The sequence below is a fragment of the Montipora capricornis genome, chromosome 5 (genome assembly GCF_036669925.1).
Source record: "Montipora capricornis isolate CH-2021 chromosome 5, ASM3666992v2, whole genome shotgun sequence".
In the NCBI taxonomy this organism is placed as follows: domain Eukaryota; kingdom Metazoa; phylum Cnidaria; class Anthozoa; order Scleractinia; family Acroporidae; genus Montipora; species Montipora capricornis.
In genome coordinates, this window is record NC_090887.1 from 3588465 (window position 1) to 3606834 (window position 18370).

General features: G+C 40.6%; 1 protein-coding gene across 5 annotated transcripts in view; it reads right to left on the reverse strand.

Moving 5' to 3' along the window:
• The window catches only part of LOC138049156 (uncharacterized), a 30941-nt gene that overhangs the window by 1925 nt on the left and 10646 nt on the right, over positions 1-18370 (reverse strand). For 4 of the 5 annotated variants that reach the window (XR_011132309.1, XM_068895313.1, XM_068895314.1 and 1 more), the window contains exons 5-10: positions 16890-18120; positions 16252-16365; positions 16039-16119; positions 12029-12124; positions 11659-11724; positions 590-4381 (exon numbers count right to left, since the gene is read on the reverse strand). Coding sequence is in view for 4 of the 5 variants with exons in the window: in XM_068895313.1 (XP_068751414.1) it covers positions 627-4381; positions 11659-11724; positions 12029-12124; positions 16039-16119; positions 16252-16365; positions 16890-18120 (5343 nt within the window). In the remaining variant the exon portion in view is untranslated. The remainder of the gene's footprint in view (positions 1-589; positions 4382-11658; positions 11725-12028; positions 12125-16038; positions 16120-16251; positions 16366-16889; positions 18121-18370) is intronic. The other variant, XM_068895315.1, reaches the window with a different exon arrangement.

The following is an 18370-nucleotide window of genomic DNA, read 5'->3' on the forward strand; positions in this document are numbered from 1 at the left end:
ATTACATTACATTTATTTCTTAAATTCATTCTGCATACATTACACGCATTGAAGGGAAAAAACTCGCTGAAACTGAAGAGTCGGCGCTTCCTTTTATACCAGTTGTTTTAGTCAAGGAGAAAGTAGCAATGGCAATGAAGTTCACTAATCAAAATAAGGAGACATTTTCCAGAACAAAGTAGAAAAAAATTGATAGCGCTTCCCTCTTTTGTCTTCAAACCACATGATCAGAAATTGAGACAATTTTCTCCTTGCAAGCGACATTGGTCGTTTTTAAACTAGAGACGTATAATACGTCTGGGTGACTTTAAGAAATTTAATTAAGTGCGTCTTCAAAGACGCATTAAATGATTTAGTTCGTCCAGACGTATAATGCGTCTCTCGCCCGTTACACGGGACGAATTAAATGACGAACAAAAAGACGAATTAAATTAAATTGTCCAAAGTCGCCCAGACGTACAGTGCACGTCTCTATTACAAAAACGGCCAATTTGCGAACGTAAGAAAATTGCACAATTGCTACAAAAATCAACAGTGGGATTGACCGACAACTAGAAGTGTACTCTGAGAGAATTTAGTAGTTAAATACCTGTTTTCCCATGTAACCCGCTTTCACGTTCCATGTTTCACTCTCTTGAGCTTTCCTCGACGCCGTAAAAGCTGACAGTCACTTCTATGAGCGAAAGTGATGGAGACATAACCACAAATTTGCTGAAGTCGTATCCACAGCTGCCATTTGCAATTTGTCGATCGTTAACTTTTAATCTCAGTGTCTTAAGTGACTCAATCTCCAATGCTTTCTCCAAAAGACAAGGCAAAATTTCTTTACCTCCTTTGCCGCATAAGTTGAGTGTCAAATTGAACGTAGTTAAAGACTTCAATTGACGCAAACTTCCTGGGATGCCACTAACACCATATATATTGCCGTAGTTATTAATTGTCAGGGAGAAATCATTTAGTGACTTGTTTTCCAAGCCATTGTCTTCCCAGTCAAGATTCAATTCGCCGAAGTTGTTAACTGTCAAAGTGAGATTCTTCGCCGACGTCTTTTGTGCCCAATCAATGCACGGCTCATGTTCCAATACATTGCTGTGGTTTTCAATTATCAGAGTGAGATTCTCCAGTGATGTGTTGTGTTTCAAACCATTGCCAAGGCTTTTTCTCCATGTATTGCTCATTAAACCGACGTAATCTACCCATTTAACGCTACTCGTCTTGTGGACGCTAATTGCTAGGGTAAGATTCTTCAGTGATGTATTGCGTGCCAAACCACTACCCAGGCGGAGTGCCCATGAATAGCTCATGTTGTCGTCATCGTCGAGTGTCAAACTGAGAGCATTTAGTGTGGTGTTACTTGCCAAGACGTGATCAAGACCATCTTCTGGTTCACGACTGAAGTTGGTATATTTGATATTTAGCGGAGTAAGAGCAATGAATGAGGTATTGCTTGCTGCTCCAGCATCCACGCCGTTGCCCAAATCACTGTTCTTGAGATGATCGCACTCTTCAGCGTCATCAACGTCGTCGTCATTGTCGTCGTCGTCGTTGTCGTCGTCTTCGTCGTCGTCGTCTTCGCCATGGTCGTCGTCGTCGTCATCGTCTTCGCCGTCGTCGTCTTCGCCATCGTCGTCGTCTTCGTCGTCGTCTTCGTCATCGTCCTTGTCTTCGTAGTCGTCTCTCTTAATGCTGATTCTTGCGCTGAGATTCTGTTTTCCGGTATTTTTGGCTTCCTTAAAGAGCGCAGTCATAGATTCAAGGTCGTGAATAGAGACAAATTCGTCATCACGCGATTCTTCCGGAGGAGCATGAACGTCACGCACATTATGGCTAACTGCTGGATTCTTGTCTAATTTAAGTTCCTCGAAAAGATTTTTCTCCTCTTTGGTTAACTGTTCCCAAGTGTTGATGGTCAAGGAGGACTGTGTCTTTCGTTCCTCAACCCATCTTGCGGTGGAGTTGAGAATGTCATCGGTTAACTTTCCGTGGATGTCTAATGTCAGGTGAGACACATGCTTGCGCGATAAGCCTTCAAATAAAGCTTCTGCACCATCACCACCCAATTCACCCCAAACATTTAAAGTGACGTTTTGTTGTGCAAGTAATCCATCTGTTATCTCAAAAGGAATTAAACACTGTGTCACCTGAGCGGCTGTCACTTTGCAGACGGTATTTGGGTAGAGAGCAATTGAAGTGGATATTTCCCTTTTTGAACGAATATTCCTCCCAACCGCCTGCCAATTATCAGGAACTTCTCCACGAAGAGAAACGATCAACTTAGTAAGGGAATTATTTTTAACGATACCTCGCTCTATTAAATTAGCACCATAGAGACTCAGCTTTCCATTGACACACAAATCAAGGACCTTGACTGCAATTTGACCTGCAAGGCCTGTTGCTAGGGCAACAGCAAGCGAGTCTTGCATATCTTCACAGAGAAATAAAGAAAGAGAAGACAAATATCTGTTATATAGTAGATTCTCAAAAGCTTTTATTGCAGTTTGACTCAATGAACCACGAATCCTGAGACCAACAGATGACAGTGGTGTAACAGCACATAATCCAGCTTCAAGGCTCCTGGCCCAGCCATCGCTCAACTCATTCGATAGAGTAACCGTCACTTTCTGTAAGGTCTTGCTCCTTGTTGTCAGTAATTCAGCACAGTATAGAGATGGTAGCGTCAATTCCGACAAAGATGTGAAATCGGAAATTCGCAAAGTGGGTTCTACCAAATATCGTACGTCAAAAGAACATTCAGTGATGTTGAGACTTTTTATCTTTGGAACAAAGTATAATTCATCCAAATCTCTGAGATAGACATCGAGAGGTGTTTTAATGTGAACTTCAGGTGTCTGAACTTTGGAAAAGCCTGAGCAGGCCGTTAAAACTCTAACTACGCTCCAAGCACCACGTAAATAGAGCCCTTTGTCGTCAAATAAGGATAAGTGTAGGACCCGTGGAAAAGATAGGAATGAAAACAAAGTATCTGCCATTCGCTCAGGGTTACCACTTTCCCGAAAGCTCCGTACAAAGAAATGCGCTTCTTCTAACCCGCATCTGAGCCAGTCCCAGTTACTCTTCAGGTTCTCACCAATCTGTGTGAATAGAATAATTGCCTCCTCACGCAGTATTCCACACACAAATAAAAACACTTCTGGAAATTTCTTCACCACATGATCGAAGTGCACATGCTTAAATACGTCAAACTGATTGCTTCGTAACTTATGCGCAATGTATGACGCCGCCAGATACTCTTGGAACGATTTGTGAAGAAAGAAGTATTCATGTTGTGGCTTCAATCTCTTCAAACTTTCTTCTTTGTATACAAGGCCGAGATAACGAACTACCAATTTGCCATCACTCCTTTCAAACTCTTTTAATTCATCCTCCCGAAAGCTATGACGATCATTCTGCAAGCTTTTCCAAGCCAACTCTCCGAGAACAAGGATGTCTGCTTCAAATTGTTTCTCCAAATCGCTGTCATCTTCACATGCCTTTACACTGTTCTTCTCACAATATCTTTTCAACAGACATTGGACAATGATTTGATAGAGATTAGTACGGGAAGACGGCAGTTCTCCTTCATGATCTTCATAAACAACGCAAAGGAGAAGTAAATTTAGAGGATTGTTTTGTAGGGCATGCAAGAAAATGTTTACTCTCATTTCTTCAACGAGCCTCTCTCCCTTGGATGGATCAACACTCTTAAAGTATTTCCTAATGTACTCGAAAGAATCCTCTTCACTGAATCCTTCAATTTGAAGACAAATATCAAATGCAAATTGTTTCCGGACTTCAATTCCTTTTTCTTGTCGAGTTGTGGCCAACACATAGCAAAACGGTAAAACTTTTCGTTCGAGAAGTTTGTCCAAGTGATGCTTTGATCCTTCAGGGAGCTCGTCCAATCCGTCCAAAATGATAAGAATTCTTTCCTGGCTGTGGATGTCCGTGATAAAGTTCATTAGTCGTTTCTTGCTCGTTTCCTCCATGTCTTCGGGTAGAAGCTGTTCACTGATGGCTTTCACAATGTCTCCGTCAAAGTCTCTGCATTTGAGCAACAAAACAAGATCGACGACAGGGAAGGTAGAAGGCAATGATTCAGTCGCCCAGTCATAAGCAAGTTTAAGACAGAGGGTGGTTTTACCGATTCCCGGACTTCCCTCTGCTAGGACCATGGAATCTTCACCTTTATTAAAACAAAAGATGGTACCCAAGTCTATTTGTGAGCCTCCACCTCCTTTCAGTCTTGCGACAATTTTCAGTCTAGTGTAGACTTCATCCAGATGTAACTTCATCCCTTTGTTCCAAATAAGTGGCCTGAACTCAGCTCGTCTTTTGTACACTTCTCTGAGCAATTTCACGACCACAAAGTCAGCAATGGCGGCTGGAAATGCCACAAAAAATAGGACAATTAAAATCTTGTCTTGTTGGTGATAACCAGTAAATAAACCCGCGCTAACTGAACAATCCCTTCCTCGTATGAGAGGTTAAATGGAATTTTAAGACCCAGGTTTAATTATAAACTGTCACTAAGAATTTGGGAATCGCGCAATGTTTAATGCTCTAAATGGAGAAAGGCTTTTTAAAAGCTCATTCGTGGATTCTTCCCAAAAACGCAGAGTACAGAGCCTATAAACTCAACTCACGTATGACGCCGAGCAGGGAATCGAACCCAGGCCACATTGGTGGGAGGCGAGTACCCTCATCACTGCGCCAGCGCTGCTCTACAAACCATGGTCACTTGGGCAATCGTAATGTTATTCTGAAAATAATTTCCTTTTTGAAAGACAGTATCTTCACAAACAAGCGTTTTTTTATAAAGTCAATACGGAGTTTAAAATGTGGGGTTTTTTATTGGGAGGGGGGGGGAGGGTGGGCCGGGGTATTTTAGAATTTTTTCGCGAAAAAAGTCGTAGCCCTCCCACTTCCTGGAATGGATTAATGCATGACCCTTCAAAAATACCCAAACAAAAGCATCTGACCCTCCCCCACCCCCCTCAACCTATCGAAGACAAAAATAACCGGAAGTGGAAATAACAAACTGGAAGTGTTGCTCATATAACCGCGTTCACCTGCGCCCAAAGTAGTTAATTGCGTGGCGTGTGATTGTACGGTGAAAACTTGAAAATGGGCAAGGATGTACGAGGAATAGAAAGAGGGAAATGTGCTTGTGGTGAATGCGAGGATTTCATGAGGTCTGATGGAGCAACTTGTGGCTATTGTGGCTGTTTGCCGACTCGCCATTGTAAAAAGGATGCCTGCTACTCCTCTGACTCAGTTGATGGCACATCGGCTGCGGGAACAAGTGAGAGCACAAGTCCAGAGAAGTGGAAAGATGAAGGCCTAGGGTAGTTCCCGAACCCAAAGGGCGAATATACTAAATTCTCAAATAGTTTTCTGCCAAAATTCTACCTGTTCTTTTGGACCACTTGTCCCTACAAAGAACGCTTTCGCCACTGTTTCGTGACTGAAAGAAAGCACCAGTGGGAAGTTCGCGAGGCTTTGAAAGCAATAAATCACAAGTTGGCTTTTGTGACTTCTGATAATCCAGCGGCTGCCGGGAGATTCTTGGAGGAAAATTTTAGCGCAAAACGCCATGCCGCTACAACGATTAGGAACAACATTGATGACCTGTCAAAGCTGACGGCTAAAATCGATGAACTGAATGCGAAAGTAGCTGAAGATGATCTTGCGCTGTTCACTTCAAACGGACGGTATATTAAATCTGGCCACAAATTTAGTCATGATGCTAATGGAGAATTTCTGGAGAGTTTGAAATCAATCAAAGAGACTGTCGGCGAAACCATGGAGCTGTTGGAGAACGCTCGAGACAAAGTTGCGTCAATTTTCCCATTGAAACAGGAAAACGCGCTAAAACGGAAGTCGCGAATGCAAAAGCAGAACCGCCGCAAGAACGAGAAAAGGAGAAGACGCCGCTATAAAGAAAACGAAGAGGCAATTAAACGAAACATTCTCCAGATCCAAGGAGACACTGAACTTACCTTGGATAAAGACTTCGTTATTGATCACGACATCCTTATCCCTGATGCTATTGCTACACTTAAGGTACACGAAATGTGTTACTTGTCTTGCATTTTAAACAACACCCCAGCAACCACTCAAGCTGTCAAAACAATCAGAGCCAGCCTCTCAAAACCGTGCTTCCGGAAGTTGGTCGGGATTGATGCGTGCCATGTGAAACAAACCCGTGGAGATAAACATGCAACCATCCAAAACAAAGCTGCTGTGTTCCTTGAACATGAAGAAGATGTAGAAGGTGAGAAACATCAAGATGAGATGGAAGAGGTGGATGAAGAAGAAGAAGAAGATGACAACAGTTCCTCCTTTGACGATAGTGATTAAATAGTTCTGCATGGAATAGAACTTAAAACGTTGTTAAAACTAAATTTGGCCCTTTTACACTTGTCTTTTCTCATGGGCCTTGTAAACCAAGTATCAACTGAAGAATAATACTATAGCTCTATGTATCGTCTAGCAAGTTCTGGTTTTTATAAAACAGTATACTTCTTTTGTTTACAAATTATAAATGTTTTTATATAAAAAAAGATATCGCTTTTTGCCGAATAAAATATTTGGCGTGATTTGTTAAATGTATATTTGGACTATCATTTGGATTTCAGTTAAACAATTGCTATTATTATTAAAAACATAAATTTTAAATGTATCAATCTTTTTATCTGTGTAGTGTTTTGTGCGACAGCCAGGCTCCGAGCAGGTGATCAATGCACACGCACGGGAAAAATTACAGACAAATGTGTGACAAATTATAAATTGCACCGGGCGAATTTTAGAGCAGGTCGGACCCTCAGATTGTCACATAATAATTCTTTGGCTAGAAACTTCAGTTTCCAACTCATAAATTTCTCAACATTGACGGCTTTTATAAGTTACTTGACATCGTAGTTCCCATATGAACACGGTTATTTCCGAAGCGGCGTTTCCCTACGCATCAAGATGACGTCAGAAACCGTGATAAGGTCTATTCACGCACCTTTCGCGAAAACGCAATCAGTACTGTAGTGAAAAGTTAAAATAGTAATAGTTGTAAAAAGAAACAGTTTTTTTAGTAAGCTCTATTCCACACACTCACGACTTTAAAATAATCTGGCAAAGTGGAATGTAGTGTTTTGCTAGTTCGGGACATGACAGCCGACAATAAGTCTGTTGTTCGATGGTCCCGTGGACTAAACTTCCCGCCATTTAAAAGTTTCCGTGTACGTGAGCGGCAGAGTCCATTTAGGTTAATGCTGCCATTTCAAACAATGGACTTGGCCAAAGACTCTGAAAATTTGGAATATGACGCTAATACAGAAAGAAATTCCGAGGGATCGTGCGTAAATCTGTGCAACACGGATGATGCAGAAACTTAAAGCCTCCAACCAATGAGTTACAAAGAGAAAAGGAAGGAGAAGAGATCGAAGTCGAAGGTTAAAAAAACAACACTCAAGTCCCTCCAACCTCTTTCAGGCTCCAATAACCTAAGCTTGATACATGACCTTCTGCGGACTAAAAGTGAAAGGAGACGCCAGAAGTTGATGGGACTTCGTGCTATTTTAGAAGACCTGCTTGCTCCGAAAGACGGCAGTGGGTTGCCAAGTGGCATTATGTCGTTTGACAGGTAAATGCAATGTTTTTACTTTTATGTCTTTGCTATCTTTTTCAAGGTCAAAGGTGTAGAATGTCAGGCAGTGTTTCTCTATGATGTCAAAGGTCGTCCGTCCTGTCTCTTGAATTTCAGGTTTTGTTCCAATCAATTGACCTACTATACAGAATATAAATAATCGCCCTGAATAAAGCATTGAAGTGTTACAGTGTACACAAACTGGACAATACAGTTAAGGCTTGTCAGACAGAGAAACACGGACTTTTACGAGAGCTATGCATACTTATTTTGCCGTGTTTATTTTATTTGATATGCCAATTTATTTTTTGATTACATATAATAAAAAATGTCCAACTGAATGGTCTTTTCCGGTGCAAAAAACTGCAGGACCATAGCCAACGCTAAATTTCCCCGGTATTACAATTTTGAAACGGGGGCAAATTATTTTGTATATTTTTATTAAAATTTCAATGAAAATTTTGGTTTTTTTATTGTTCAAATTTTCTTTTTGTTGTCTAGATTTTTGAGTCCGGCCATGGCCCAGTGACCTGAGCAAGGCACAGAACATCACATTCAAAATTAATGATGGATTTTATATATTTCTTTACAGGGCCTATGAAATATTCGGCTCTTATGGAATCTACATGTATGTCAAAACACAAATTTCGTGATGAACTCCTTGACAAGGACGCTGGTCTAAGTGTCATCATACATTCGTGTAAATTTGGCCGATTCGTCATTTTAAATGACACCAAACTCGATATTTGTCAATTTCTGGAAGTTCTCCATGGAAGGGAAGCAGGGGAGTCAGAACCCGCACAGTCTTGTCTTTCCGCTGAAGATTTATCCAGGGCTCTTGCAAGTATGGAATCAGAGTATGACCGGTGGGTTGCTAAACTTCTGGTTTGTACTGGAAAGTCTCGTCAAGAAATTTATGACCTTGGCTTTAATTTAAACCTGACAGAGTAAGAGAACTGAAGGAACGGTTTTGTGCCTGGGAAAACATCAATATCGCAGCCAAAGACATGGTAGAACTGAGGCTCAAGGAAAAGAAAGTCAAACTGGAGCGAAAGATTGGCGAAATTGAGAAGACGATGGAGTCGGTTCGCGGCAAATGGACTGATGCCCGAGTTGGAGACCTCGAAGAACAAACGATAGCTCTTAAAGAATCTTTGGGAAGTACAATGGCAACATCGGAGCGTCGAAGCAAACAGGATGAGCAACGATTCAACCAAGCTGCCAAGACGACTGCTCGTCGTCTTGTTGCTGAGCAGAGAATCACAAAACGAAGATTGGGTTCAGGACGAAAACAAGAGCTTGACTCAGAAGATGAGGAATGGCTAGTTAAGTGCATTGAAGACAAGGCGACCATTCACGGAAGAAGGCATAAATCTGTTCTTTGAACGCATCACAGAGTTAAATGCAGAGATTTTCTAATTATTGCCTATTACCGATTTAAGCAAGGGAAGAGAGTTTTGAAGTCGGTTTTAAGCATTACCACTAGGGTCAGGGCAACAATAATGAGGTCGCGGCAAGCGAAGCGTCATTTAGGGAAAGGGTTGTGGTGTAGCAAAAAACCACCCAAGACTGAAGATCGTGAAAATGAGTGCACTCACCATCAGAGAAAGAAAGAAAGTACAGCTGGCTGAAGAAGAGTTTTTTTCAGGCGACAATGCCAATAGCAGCCTTTGTATCAGCATGGATGATAAGGCATACTTGCGTCCAGAAACACCCGAGGGAGTTAAAGGAGCCCGGCAGCAAACTATTTTGCAGCCGTCAGATGAGACCAGAGCTAGATCCTTGCCAGTACATGATTTTCCCAAGGCATCAGTGTACATTACCCCATCTGCGTTTAGGTTTATCCGCAAAGAGACAGAAGTGGTTGAAGAAGAGGTTACACTGGTCACCAAAACGGATAACAGTATTGTGGTTGTTGAACCTAAAGCTTACGTGCCCACTCATGCATCAACTTGGGCGTCCAACAGCATGCGTCTTAGGTGGGAAAGGCCAGGTATCCACGAACCGGAAGAGTTCCATAGATATAGGAAATACTCGGAGGAACTTCGTGGCTTATGTGCTCGAGTGCATGACTGTACGTTATATTACATGGATTCGACAACAGAGATTGATATTCTGTCTGTGACTGGGGCTGACAAATGCCCTTACAGGAAGTACGAACAGTTGCGCTTGCATTCTTTAGAGTACCAGGTTACAAGTGCAAGGGAACGTTGGCAAGAAAATCAGGACATTAAAGGCTCTGAGAGGGAGATTGGAGACAACATAGTCAATGTTGCTAATTGCCTCCTAGATTGTATCAGTAAGGCAGATACGGATATGAAACATGTAACTGGCGAACAGTTGCAGAGGGTACTGAATCTCGTACTCGATCAGTGCGATGAGGTCTTGAGAAGAATCGCCTGCCTCAGACTGCCACCTGTGTATCCACGTTTACTAGAGCTAACTGATGCTGGTCCAGGGGTGGGTGTGTCCAGTGCAGAGTCCAGAATACGAATTCTAGAGAAAGCAAGAATGCATGGCAATGAAAAGGTCTTGAGGATTCACCGGGCAAGAGAAGACTCGGGACAGAATGAAGGGGAGTGACTCGATGCATGTATAGGTGATGCTCTGTGTGATGGAGGTAGTCTTAAATGGCAGATATACGAGACTTTACATGGACTTTCTGAAGAGGAAGTGAAGTCTCTTTCAACTTCAAAACTAGAGGCGCACAGCAGTAAAGTCATGGAAAAAAATGCGTGGGATGTTGCTGAGGAAGTGTGTCTTCGAATTGACGACTCCTCAGCGCCACGGGGGTATATTTCAGCATTTTTGGTCGACCGACCAGAAAATCACTTTTTCTACAACCGTGAGTACTTGAAAGAGTATCTCTGGGTCATCAATAATCAAAAGAGTTCTGTTCCTGGGCATGGGTATTTTTCCAAGCTAGAACAATTTGAGAGCCTTCATTGCGAGAAAGGAGAGCTTTATGCTTATATGGAATATAGACGAATGTCGTGTCAAGAGCGAAATGGCCAACTATGTGAATTGTGCGAGAAGGATGAGACTACCAGCGCTCCACTTCCAACTTGACGACCACATCCCGACTATGGCAAGCTGCCAATCTTCCATTATCTCTCTTGGAGTGCAACCCCCACCAATGGCCGTGAGCCGAGAGACTTCCAGCCTCGAGCTCAGATTAGGCAAATGTTTGAGGAAAGTGAACTAGTCAGTGGGGACAGTGAGGCTATTAGAATTAGTTTTCAGATTAACACAATGTCCCTGAAAAGCTAGTGGCAGAGTACGTATATGTTGAGCACCTTGCCCAGATAAAAATGCGCAAGGAGAAGAAGAAAGAGGGGACTGAAAGGAAGTGAATGGAATGGCTGAACCAGGAGTACAATCACATTGACTGGGCTGGACTGTACAACTCCGATAAGCTGTCGTCCTTGAGGGTGGACGAGCTATCCTTGTACTTTTCCCATCACAAGATCACCTTTAAAGGGAAGAAAGCTGAAAAGGTCGCAATGATCAAAGCGCACATTGGCAGCTTGCTGTACAATTCAATGGAGGGTCAACAACCTCGGCAGCCACCGCCAAGAAATGTGAGGCAACAAGTGACCTCATCACTTTCCGAGGTCGAAACTGACTCGCAAGGTGATGTAGTAGATCGAGTTGTCGGTTCAAGTTCGAGTAGCTTAAGTGACGAATCCTCACCGGAGACTGATTTTATACCAGAACCCCCGCGCGGAAACATCAAAATATGGGCGAAAGCGGGCACGGGTCGAAAGAGACTATTATGTTAGTTGGGAGAAGGTAGTTTTTTGATAAGTAAATTAGATTAATCTCGACTGGTAGCTTTGCTTGTATACACAAAATAGAAGCGACATGGAGTAATTTTTCCTTGCCAAAAAAAACTATTACCCTCCCTGGGTTGAGAATAAAACAGGGTTGACCCTCCCCAATTTGTAAACAAATTACTAAGGACCCTCCGCTCCCAAGCCCCGGCCCACCCCCCCCCCCCCCCCCAATTAAAAACGTACCTTCCCTAATAAGGTTTTCTGTACCATGTCTTCGTTGCATTTCTGCAGTTTGTCTTTCTAATACATCTATTCCCAGAAAAATAATTGAAATTACACATAAGGTAGATGGATTTACACTTATCATGCATAACCCTTTCAAAGCAAAACAAATTGCACGTACACGTCTATGGTTTGGTATGAGCTGAAGTATGAAGGCATGGTGATTGGTTACCTTTCACAAAATTTAAATGCATTTTAGATTACTATGCCAAAGATGCCTCAATTGCATTATGGATATCCCAGTAAAACATGACTTAACAGACAATGTCTCTTTTCACTTAATAGCCTATCATTCCATCATAAACATAAAAATAACAATAATTACAGGTACCTCCATACAAATTTCTGGCTTGTGTATCAACAGCAGGTGCCAAGTGAGTGGTTGTCATTGATGAAGCCTCTTCTTCTAAAGAAGCATGATGAATCCCTGCCAGAAAAATAACATACATGTTCACAGTTATTTTCTTTCAGGAGAGATCTATCATCATATATGAATTTAGATGCGTTTAACTGATCAGAATAAGCACCTTCCACTGAGGGATATTACTTTCAATAATTATTCATACATGTGTACAGTTATTTTCTTTCAGGAGAGATGTATCATCATATATGAATTTAGATTCGTGTAACTGATCAGAATTACCACCTTCAATAATTATTCATACATGTGTACAGTTATTTCTTTCAGGAGAGATCTATCATCATATTTGAATTTAGATTTGTTTAACTGATCAGAATTACCACCTTCCACTGAAAGATGCTACTTTCAATTCATATGTTGAGAAATGCCGCCAATTAGAATAAGTTCAATAAGCGTCTCCTTTCTTTTCCAGTTAAGGAGTCAATTGACATATTTGGTATGACCATTGATAATAAACTTCAGTTTGATAAACATGTATCCTCCATTTGCAAAAAGGTCAATAATCATTTAAACGTTATGATAAGATTTAGAAAATTGATCTCCAAAGCAGCTAAAGTTGATTAAACTGTATAAAGCCTTTATCTTGCCGCACTTTTATTATTGTTCATCAGTGCGGCATTTCTGTGGCGCCCGAAATACGGATAAGATAGAAGTTTTAAAGAAAAATATTCTTAGGTTAAATTTAGGTGACTACGAATCTGAATATTTTAACTTACTTGATAAAGTTAATTTTGCTTCTCTGTACAATAAACGTATTAATATTATGTTAATTTTACTTTAAAAAAGTGTATTTTTAACTAAGTATCCTATTTATATGCAGAATATGCTAACTCTCCGTTCTACCTCCTATAATTTACGCGGTAATTATATTCTGACACTTCCTGTACCTAAAACTACTACTTATGGCCTTTGTTCTTTTTCTTATCATGCCGCCAATCAATGGAACTCACTGCCGAAATTTTTTCGAACTGCCAAATTTAATGATTTAAAAAAGCATTAGTTAGCCCTGACTTTATGTACATTTGATAATTTTCACTTTAGTGCTTTTAAATTTTTATATATAGTCCTATTTCTTTTAGCCATAACTTGTAAATATTGTACAGAATCGTAGTTAATAAGTTGTTGTATATTTTGTTATTTTTTGTTATCGTTTTCTCGGAAATATTAGCTTTTATAATAGCTACTCTTAAAGTTTATGTATGTATGTATGTATGTATGTATGTATGTATGTATGTATGTATGTATGTATGTATGTATGTATGTATGTATGTATGTATGTATGTCACGAAGTGTCCCCTTGCTGTTCTCCCCAATTCAACATCACTTGTGTCTCGGAATACAGACAATTAATGTCACAAAGTGTCACCCAAATGCTACTCCTCGGGTAAGGATAAACAGCTGCATTTACTACTGTAAGCTGAAAATAACGCTAGCTTTGACCCTTACCTTATTGTTGGAAATAGGTAGCAAAAGCATAGACTTAAAGGGACACTTTGTGTTCAGTACTAGGCATGCATCTAATTAGGTTCATTTCTGGACATGAGTGTTCAATTCTGTCAATTATCTTAACCATAATAGATGCAAATATGACCTTTGAAGGTGACTTCCGTTTGGGTTCTTGTCACTTCAAATTAACATGCAATCTTAAAAAATATACCAATTTTCCCTTTACATGTACTTTCAACCTCATGGCCATAAGATATCAATGGACGAAAATAATGACAAAAATAAATGACATAAGAGGTCTGGACATCTTCTTATACGTCTGCGAAGTATAATCAAAATTCCACAAAAGAACACAAACAATGAGGAGCTAACGAAATATAAAGTCAAACTGTCAAAGGCAATCAAAAGAAATAAAATTATTATAAAAGGTACTTAATTCTAAACACTAAAATGTACTTTTAGCAATATTATTTCAATATCTCGTCGAGCCGATTTTGCGCAATTTGCCTTTTTTTCAATGTTTGCCCCCCAGCATAACACATGGTTAATTTGCATGACCATTTGAAAACCAACATGGCGGCTATCGTGAATAAGGCCTATTAACAGCCATGGACAGCTGTTGCCGCCTTGCTGGGCCTCATCAGCATGTCGTAGCTATGTACCAGGCGTCACGAAGTGTCCTCCTGCTGTTCTCCCAAATTCAACACCACTTGTGTCTCCTCAGAATACAGACATTTAACGTCACGAAGTGTCACCCAAATGCTACTCCTCGAGTAAGGATAAACAGCTGCATTTACCGTAAGCTAAAAATATCGCTTACCTTTACCCTCACCTTATTGTTGGAAATAGAGCTAAATACATGTAGGTAGCAGAGGCTTAGACTTAAAGGGACACTTTGTGTTCAGTACTGGGCATGCATCTAATTAGGTTCACTTCTGGACATAAGTGTTCAATTCTGTGAATTATCTTAACCATAATAGATGCAAATAAGACCTTTGATATGGAGGTATATCTATGACAAAATTCAATGATCAGTATTTGAAATAAAATCGTCCAAATCATGAATACATTAATCCAATGCTGAATGGCAAGAAGCCGATTCTGCAAATGGCCATCACGGAAAGAGGCATAACGCTAAAAGTCATAACGCAAACAGCCATAACGCAAAAAGGCATAACGCAATTAGCCATAACATAAAGAGGAATAACACAAAGGGCATAATGCAAAAAGGCATATCGCAGAAAGGCGTAACGCAGCAAAGCATAACGCAAAAGGCATAACGTAAAATAGCGATAATGCAAAGGCCTGTTGAAGAATGGAGACAAGCTGTGTACTCCATAAATAATTTCAGCTCTAAAAAAAAACGTCAATTGATTGTTCAAGGGAAAGAACATATAATTGCTATTGAACTTTTTCTTCCTGTTTAAGTTATGCTTCTGCGTTATGGCTGTGCGTTATGCCTCATTGCGTTATCCTTTTTGCGATATGGCCATTTGCGCTATGCGTCTTTGCGTCATGCCTTTTTGCGTGATGTCTACTTGCGTTATGTCTATTTGCGTTATGGCTATTTGCGTTATGCCTCTTTGCGTTATGGCTTTTTGCGTTATGCCTCTTTCTTTGATGGCCATTTGCAGAATGGGCTTGTTGCCATTAAGCTTTGGATTGATGTATTCATGATTTGCACGATTTTATTTCAAATACTGATCATTGAATTTTGTCATAGATATACCCCCATACTTTAAAGGTGACTTCCGTTTGGGTTCTTGTCACTTCAAATTACCGTGGAATCTTTGAAAGTTTAAGGAAACAGATAAAAACAGAAAATTTACCAACTTTCCCTTTACATGTACTTTCAACCTCATGGCCATAAGATATCAACAGACGAAAATAATGACAAAAATAAATGACATAAGAGGTCTGGACACAGCAATGTCATTACCATGTTCAATATTCTCTCTCAAATTGAGTAGCATCCGAACAGTTCCTGTAAAATCCTGCAGCACCGAAAAACCAAACTCCACGATCCTCTGAGCAGTCGCCGCTGAGAAACTTAATTCCATTGATAGCAATTTACTTACGGCAGAAGAAAAGGAGAGATGAAGGAACCGATGGATTCCAACAGCAAAGAAGATGAGCTATAAGTTGATAACCCACATAGCATACAAAACAAACAGTTCCTTTACAAGCCACCAAAAATTTAAAGTTTATAACCAACGAGTCTTTTGTTTCTTAGTGTTTTGTTCGCAGTGTGTTCAGCTCATACAGTATGCAATTATGTGCGAATTTATCATTGGCACAGGCGGAATAAATTTTTGGGTTTGGAGATGAGCCAAATATGCCTTGTTCACTCTGATTTTAATCTACAGCTGTAGACTGAGCTTGTGTAAAAATCAATCGGCTTATTGCCAGTGAAGTACAGTTCGTTGAAATCTCTTCATTAACCATACTCTAATGAACTAGACATCAAGTCTTACCTCTGCAGATGTCTGTATCATGTCTCTGCTTCTTTGATGGTGGGGTGTCACTTGGATGTGAGGGTCTTTTTCCTTGTTTTTCTGAGGAACCAAAAGTTAAAATGTGATGTCAATAAAGCAACTTCCTCCATAAGAGAGTCTACAAACCAAGTCAGTGACCCTATGCAGAGACAATGATAATTAATGCAAAAGCAACGAACAATAGGACTTCACCTGTCAAATTAATCCCAGCTCGAGTGGATTCAACATAAGATTCAGACACCACGATACTAGGCAAGTGTTTTCTTGTCAATGACGAGTCCTGTCCACCTTCAACTGCATGAGTCCCTACCAGACAAAAAATAAACAGAATCTTAGTCAGTTTCATGTACTGAAAAACACCTGCTTATGTGTATTTGTATGCAATTAGTATTGATTCTTTCTCAGAGTTGCTTGGATGAAATTGCCAAATTATCACTAGAGCCAAATTGTTCACTTGCAGCACCCACAACACTGATCCGAATTTATGCCAATAGGGTGATTTAAGAGATGCAGGACAAACAAAGGCAGCCTGGCGTCAACAACTGACAAACCTGTGAAGTACAAAATAACAAGTGCTATGATCAAGCACTGGCTGCACCCTGTAATTTTCTTCCCTCAGAGGACGATTTCATCATTACAACTGATCCCACCAATACTGCTTGCACTGTACTACATGTCTGACTGGTGTCATTCCTTGTGTTTCAAAACAAGTCTTAATTTATTTCTTAACAAAAATAGTTTGTCCAATTCACCTTGAGAACCATACATAAACATACAGTTCATTTAAAATCCTTCCCAGATGAACCAAGTGACATTGTCATTTCACTTACCAAAAATGTTATTGAACATCATTTTCACAAGTTTATCACAGTGTTCCTTCCAACAGTACTTCTTTGCATATTGTCGGCGAAGATCCTCTGTCTCTTCTAGCCGAACATCCCTCCTCTTTCTACGGACACTTTTAATTGCCTTGGCCCATTCTAAAGGATCTTCAGAATTTACTATCCAACTTGAACCATGTGGCACGCTCTGCAAAGCGTCTCCTAAACCAGAATTTCCACTAACAAGGATAGGAAGACCTGCAGATAATGCTTCAAGTGCAGCTAAACCAAAACCTTCAGTTCTTGACGGCATTATGCACAGATCTACTTCACAAAACAACCTAAATAGATCCTCTCTGCTTTCCGTAAAGGGGCGAACTCTCAGTTGTTTTCGTGCAATGCCATGCTGGCACAACTTATCAGCTACTTCCTCCTCTTTTCCAAGTGGTGCACCAACAAAGATCAGTTGGCATGGCTTCTTTTTCAACTGAGATATGGCTTTGGCTGCAATGTCATAGCCCTTTAACATAAAATCTTCTGCGTCACAGCGCCCAAAAACCAAAACACGAAATTTATTTCTTTCCTCAGCTGCTTGCTCAACCAAAGAAAATTCAGAAAATATGCTGGGCGTGAGTACAAATACAGACTGGTCTTTCTTGCTGTAACGAAGATAGCACTTGTACTCGTCAGCCAACTTGGGACCAACTGCTACAACTTGATCTGCCAATTCACACAATTGTATCTCTGCTTTGTGCTTCTTCTCAGCTTTCGAAATTGCATTTGCATATAATTTGAAAATTCCTAGGTCTTCAGGGGCTGTATGCACAACCTGAACCCACTTACATGTTATGTTCTTCTGAATGAGTTGCACGTGTCGTCCAAGTATTAGCCCATGTCCAATCAAATAATCGATCTCATGGTTTTCTGGTGCAGACGACAGCCATTCAATGGGTTCATATCCAATCAGCTCTTTTGCTTGTATGAGCTTAACGTGATTTTCCCCTGCAATCCTCACATCTTCTTCACTGCACTCAGGAAGGTACATACTGACTTCCACATTCTGATGTTTTGCCAACTGAATGGCAAGTTCTCTGTTGATGGTCGACAAGCCTCCTTTTGTAGATTTCCATTCGCTGCTCAAGAGAGTAACCTTAAGTTTTCTACTTGGTGCTTCCAGGCCTGTTCTGCTTTCATGAACTTCCTGTAATTCACAAGATGAGGTGCTAGGAACCGAGGGATTCTGCAAGATACACAATATAAATTTAAATATTAACTACATAATACATTAGTGCCACTTTTTACCTCTGAGCTTTTCTTAACTGATGAAGTAACTCAGTTGATAAGATCGACCGTCAGATTCCTGTGCTGTTTACTCAACCATGGATGCAGCACCACTTTTTTTTTAGGAACAACCCTAACTCTAACCCTAACCCAGACCTACAATCTTGGACAAAATAAAATGAAAAATTATTCCCCCCCCCCCCCCCCCC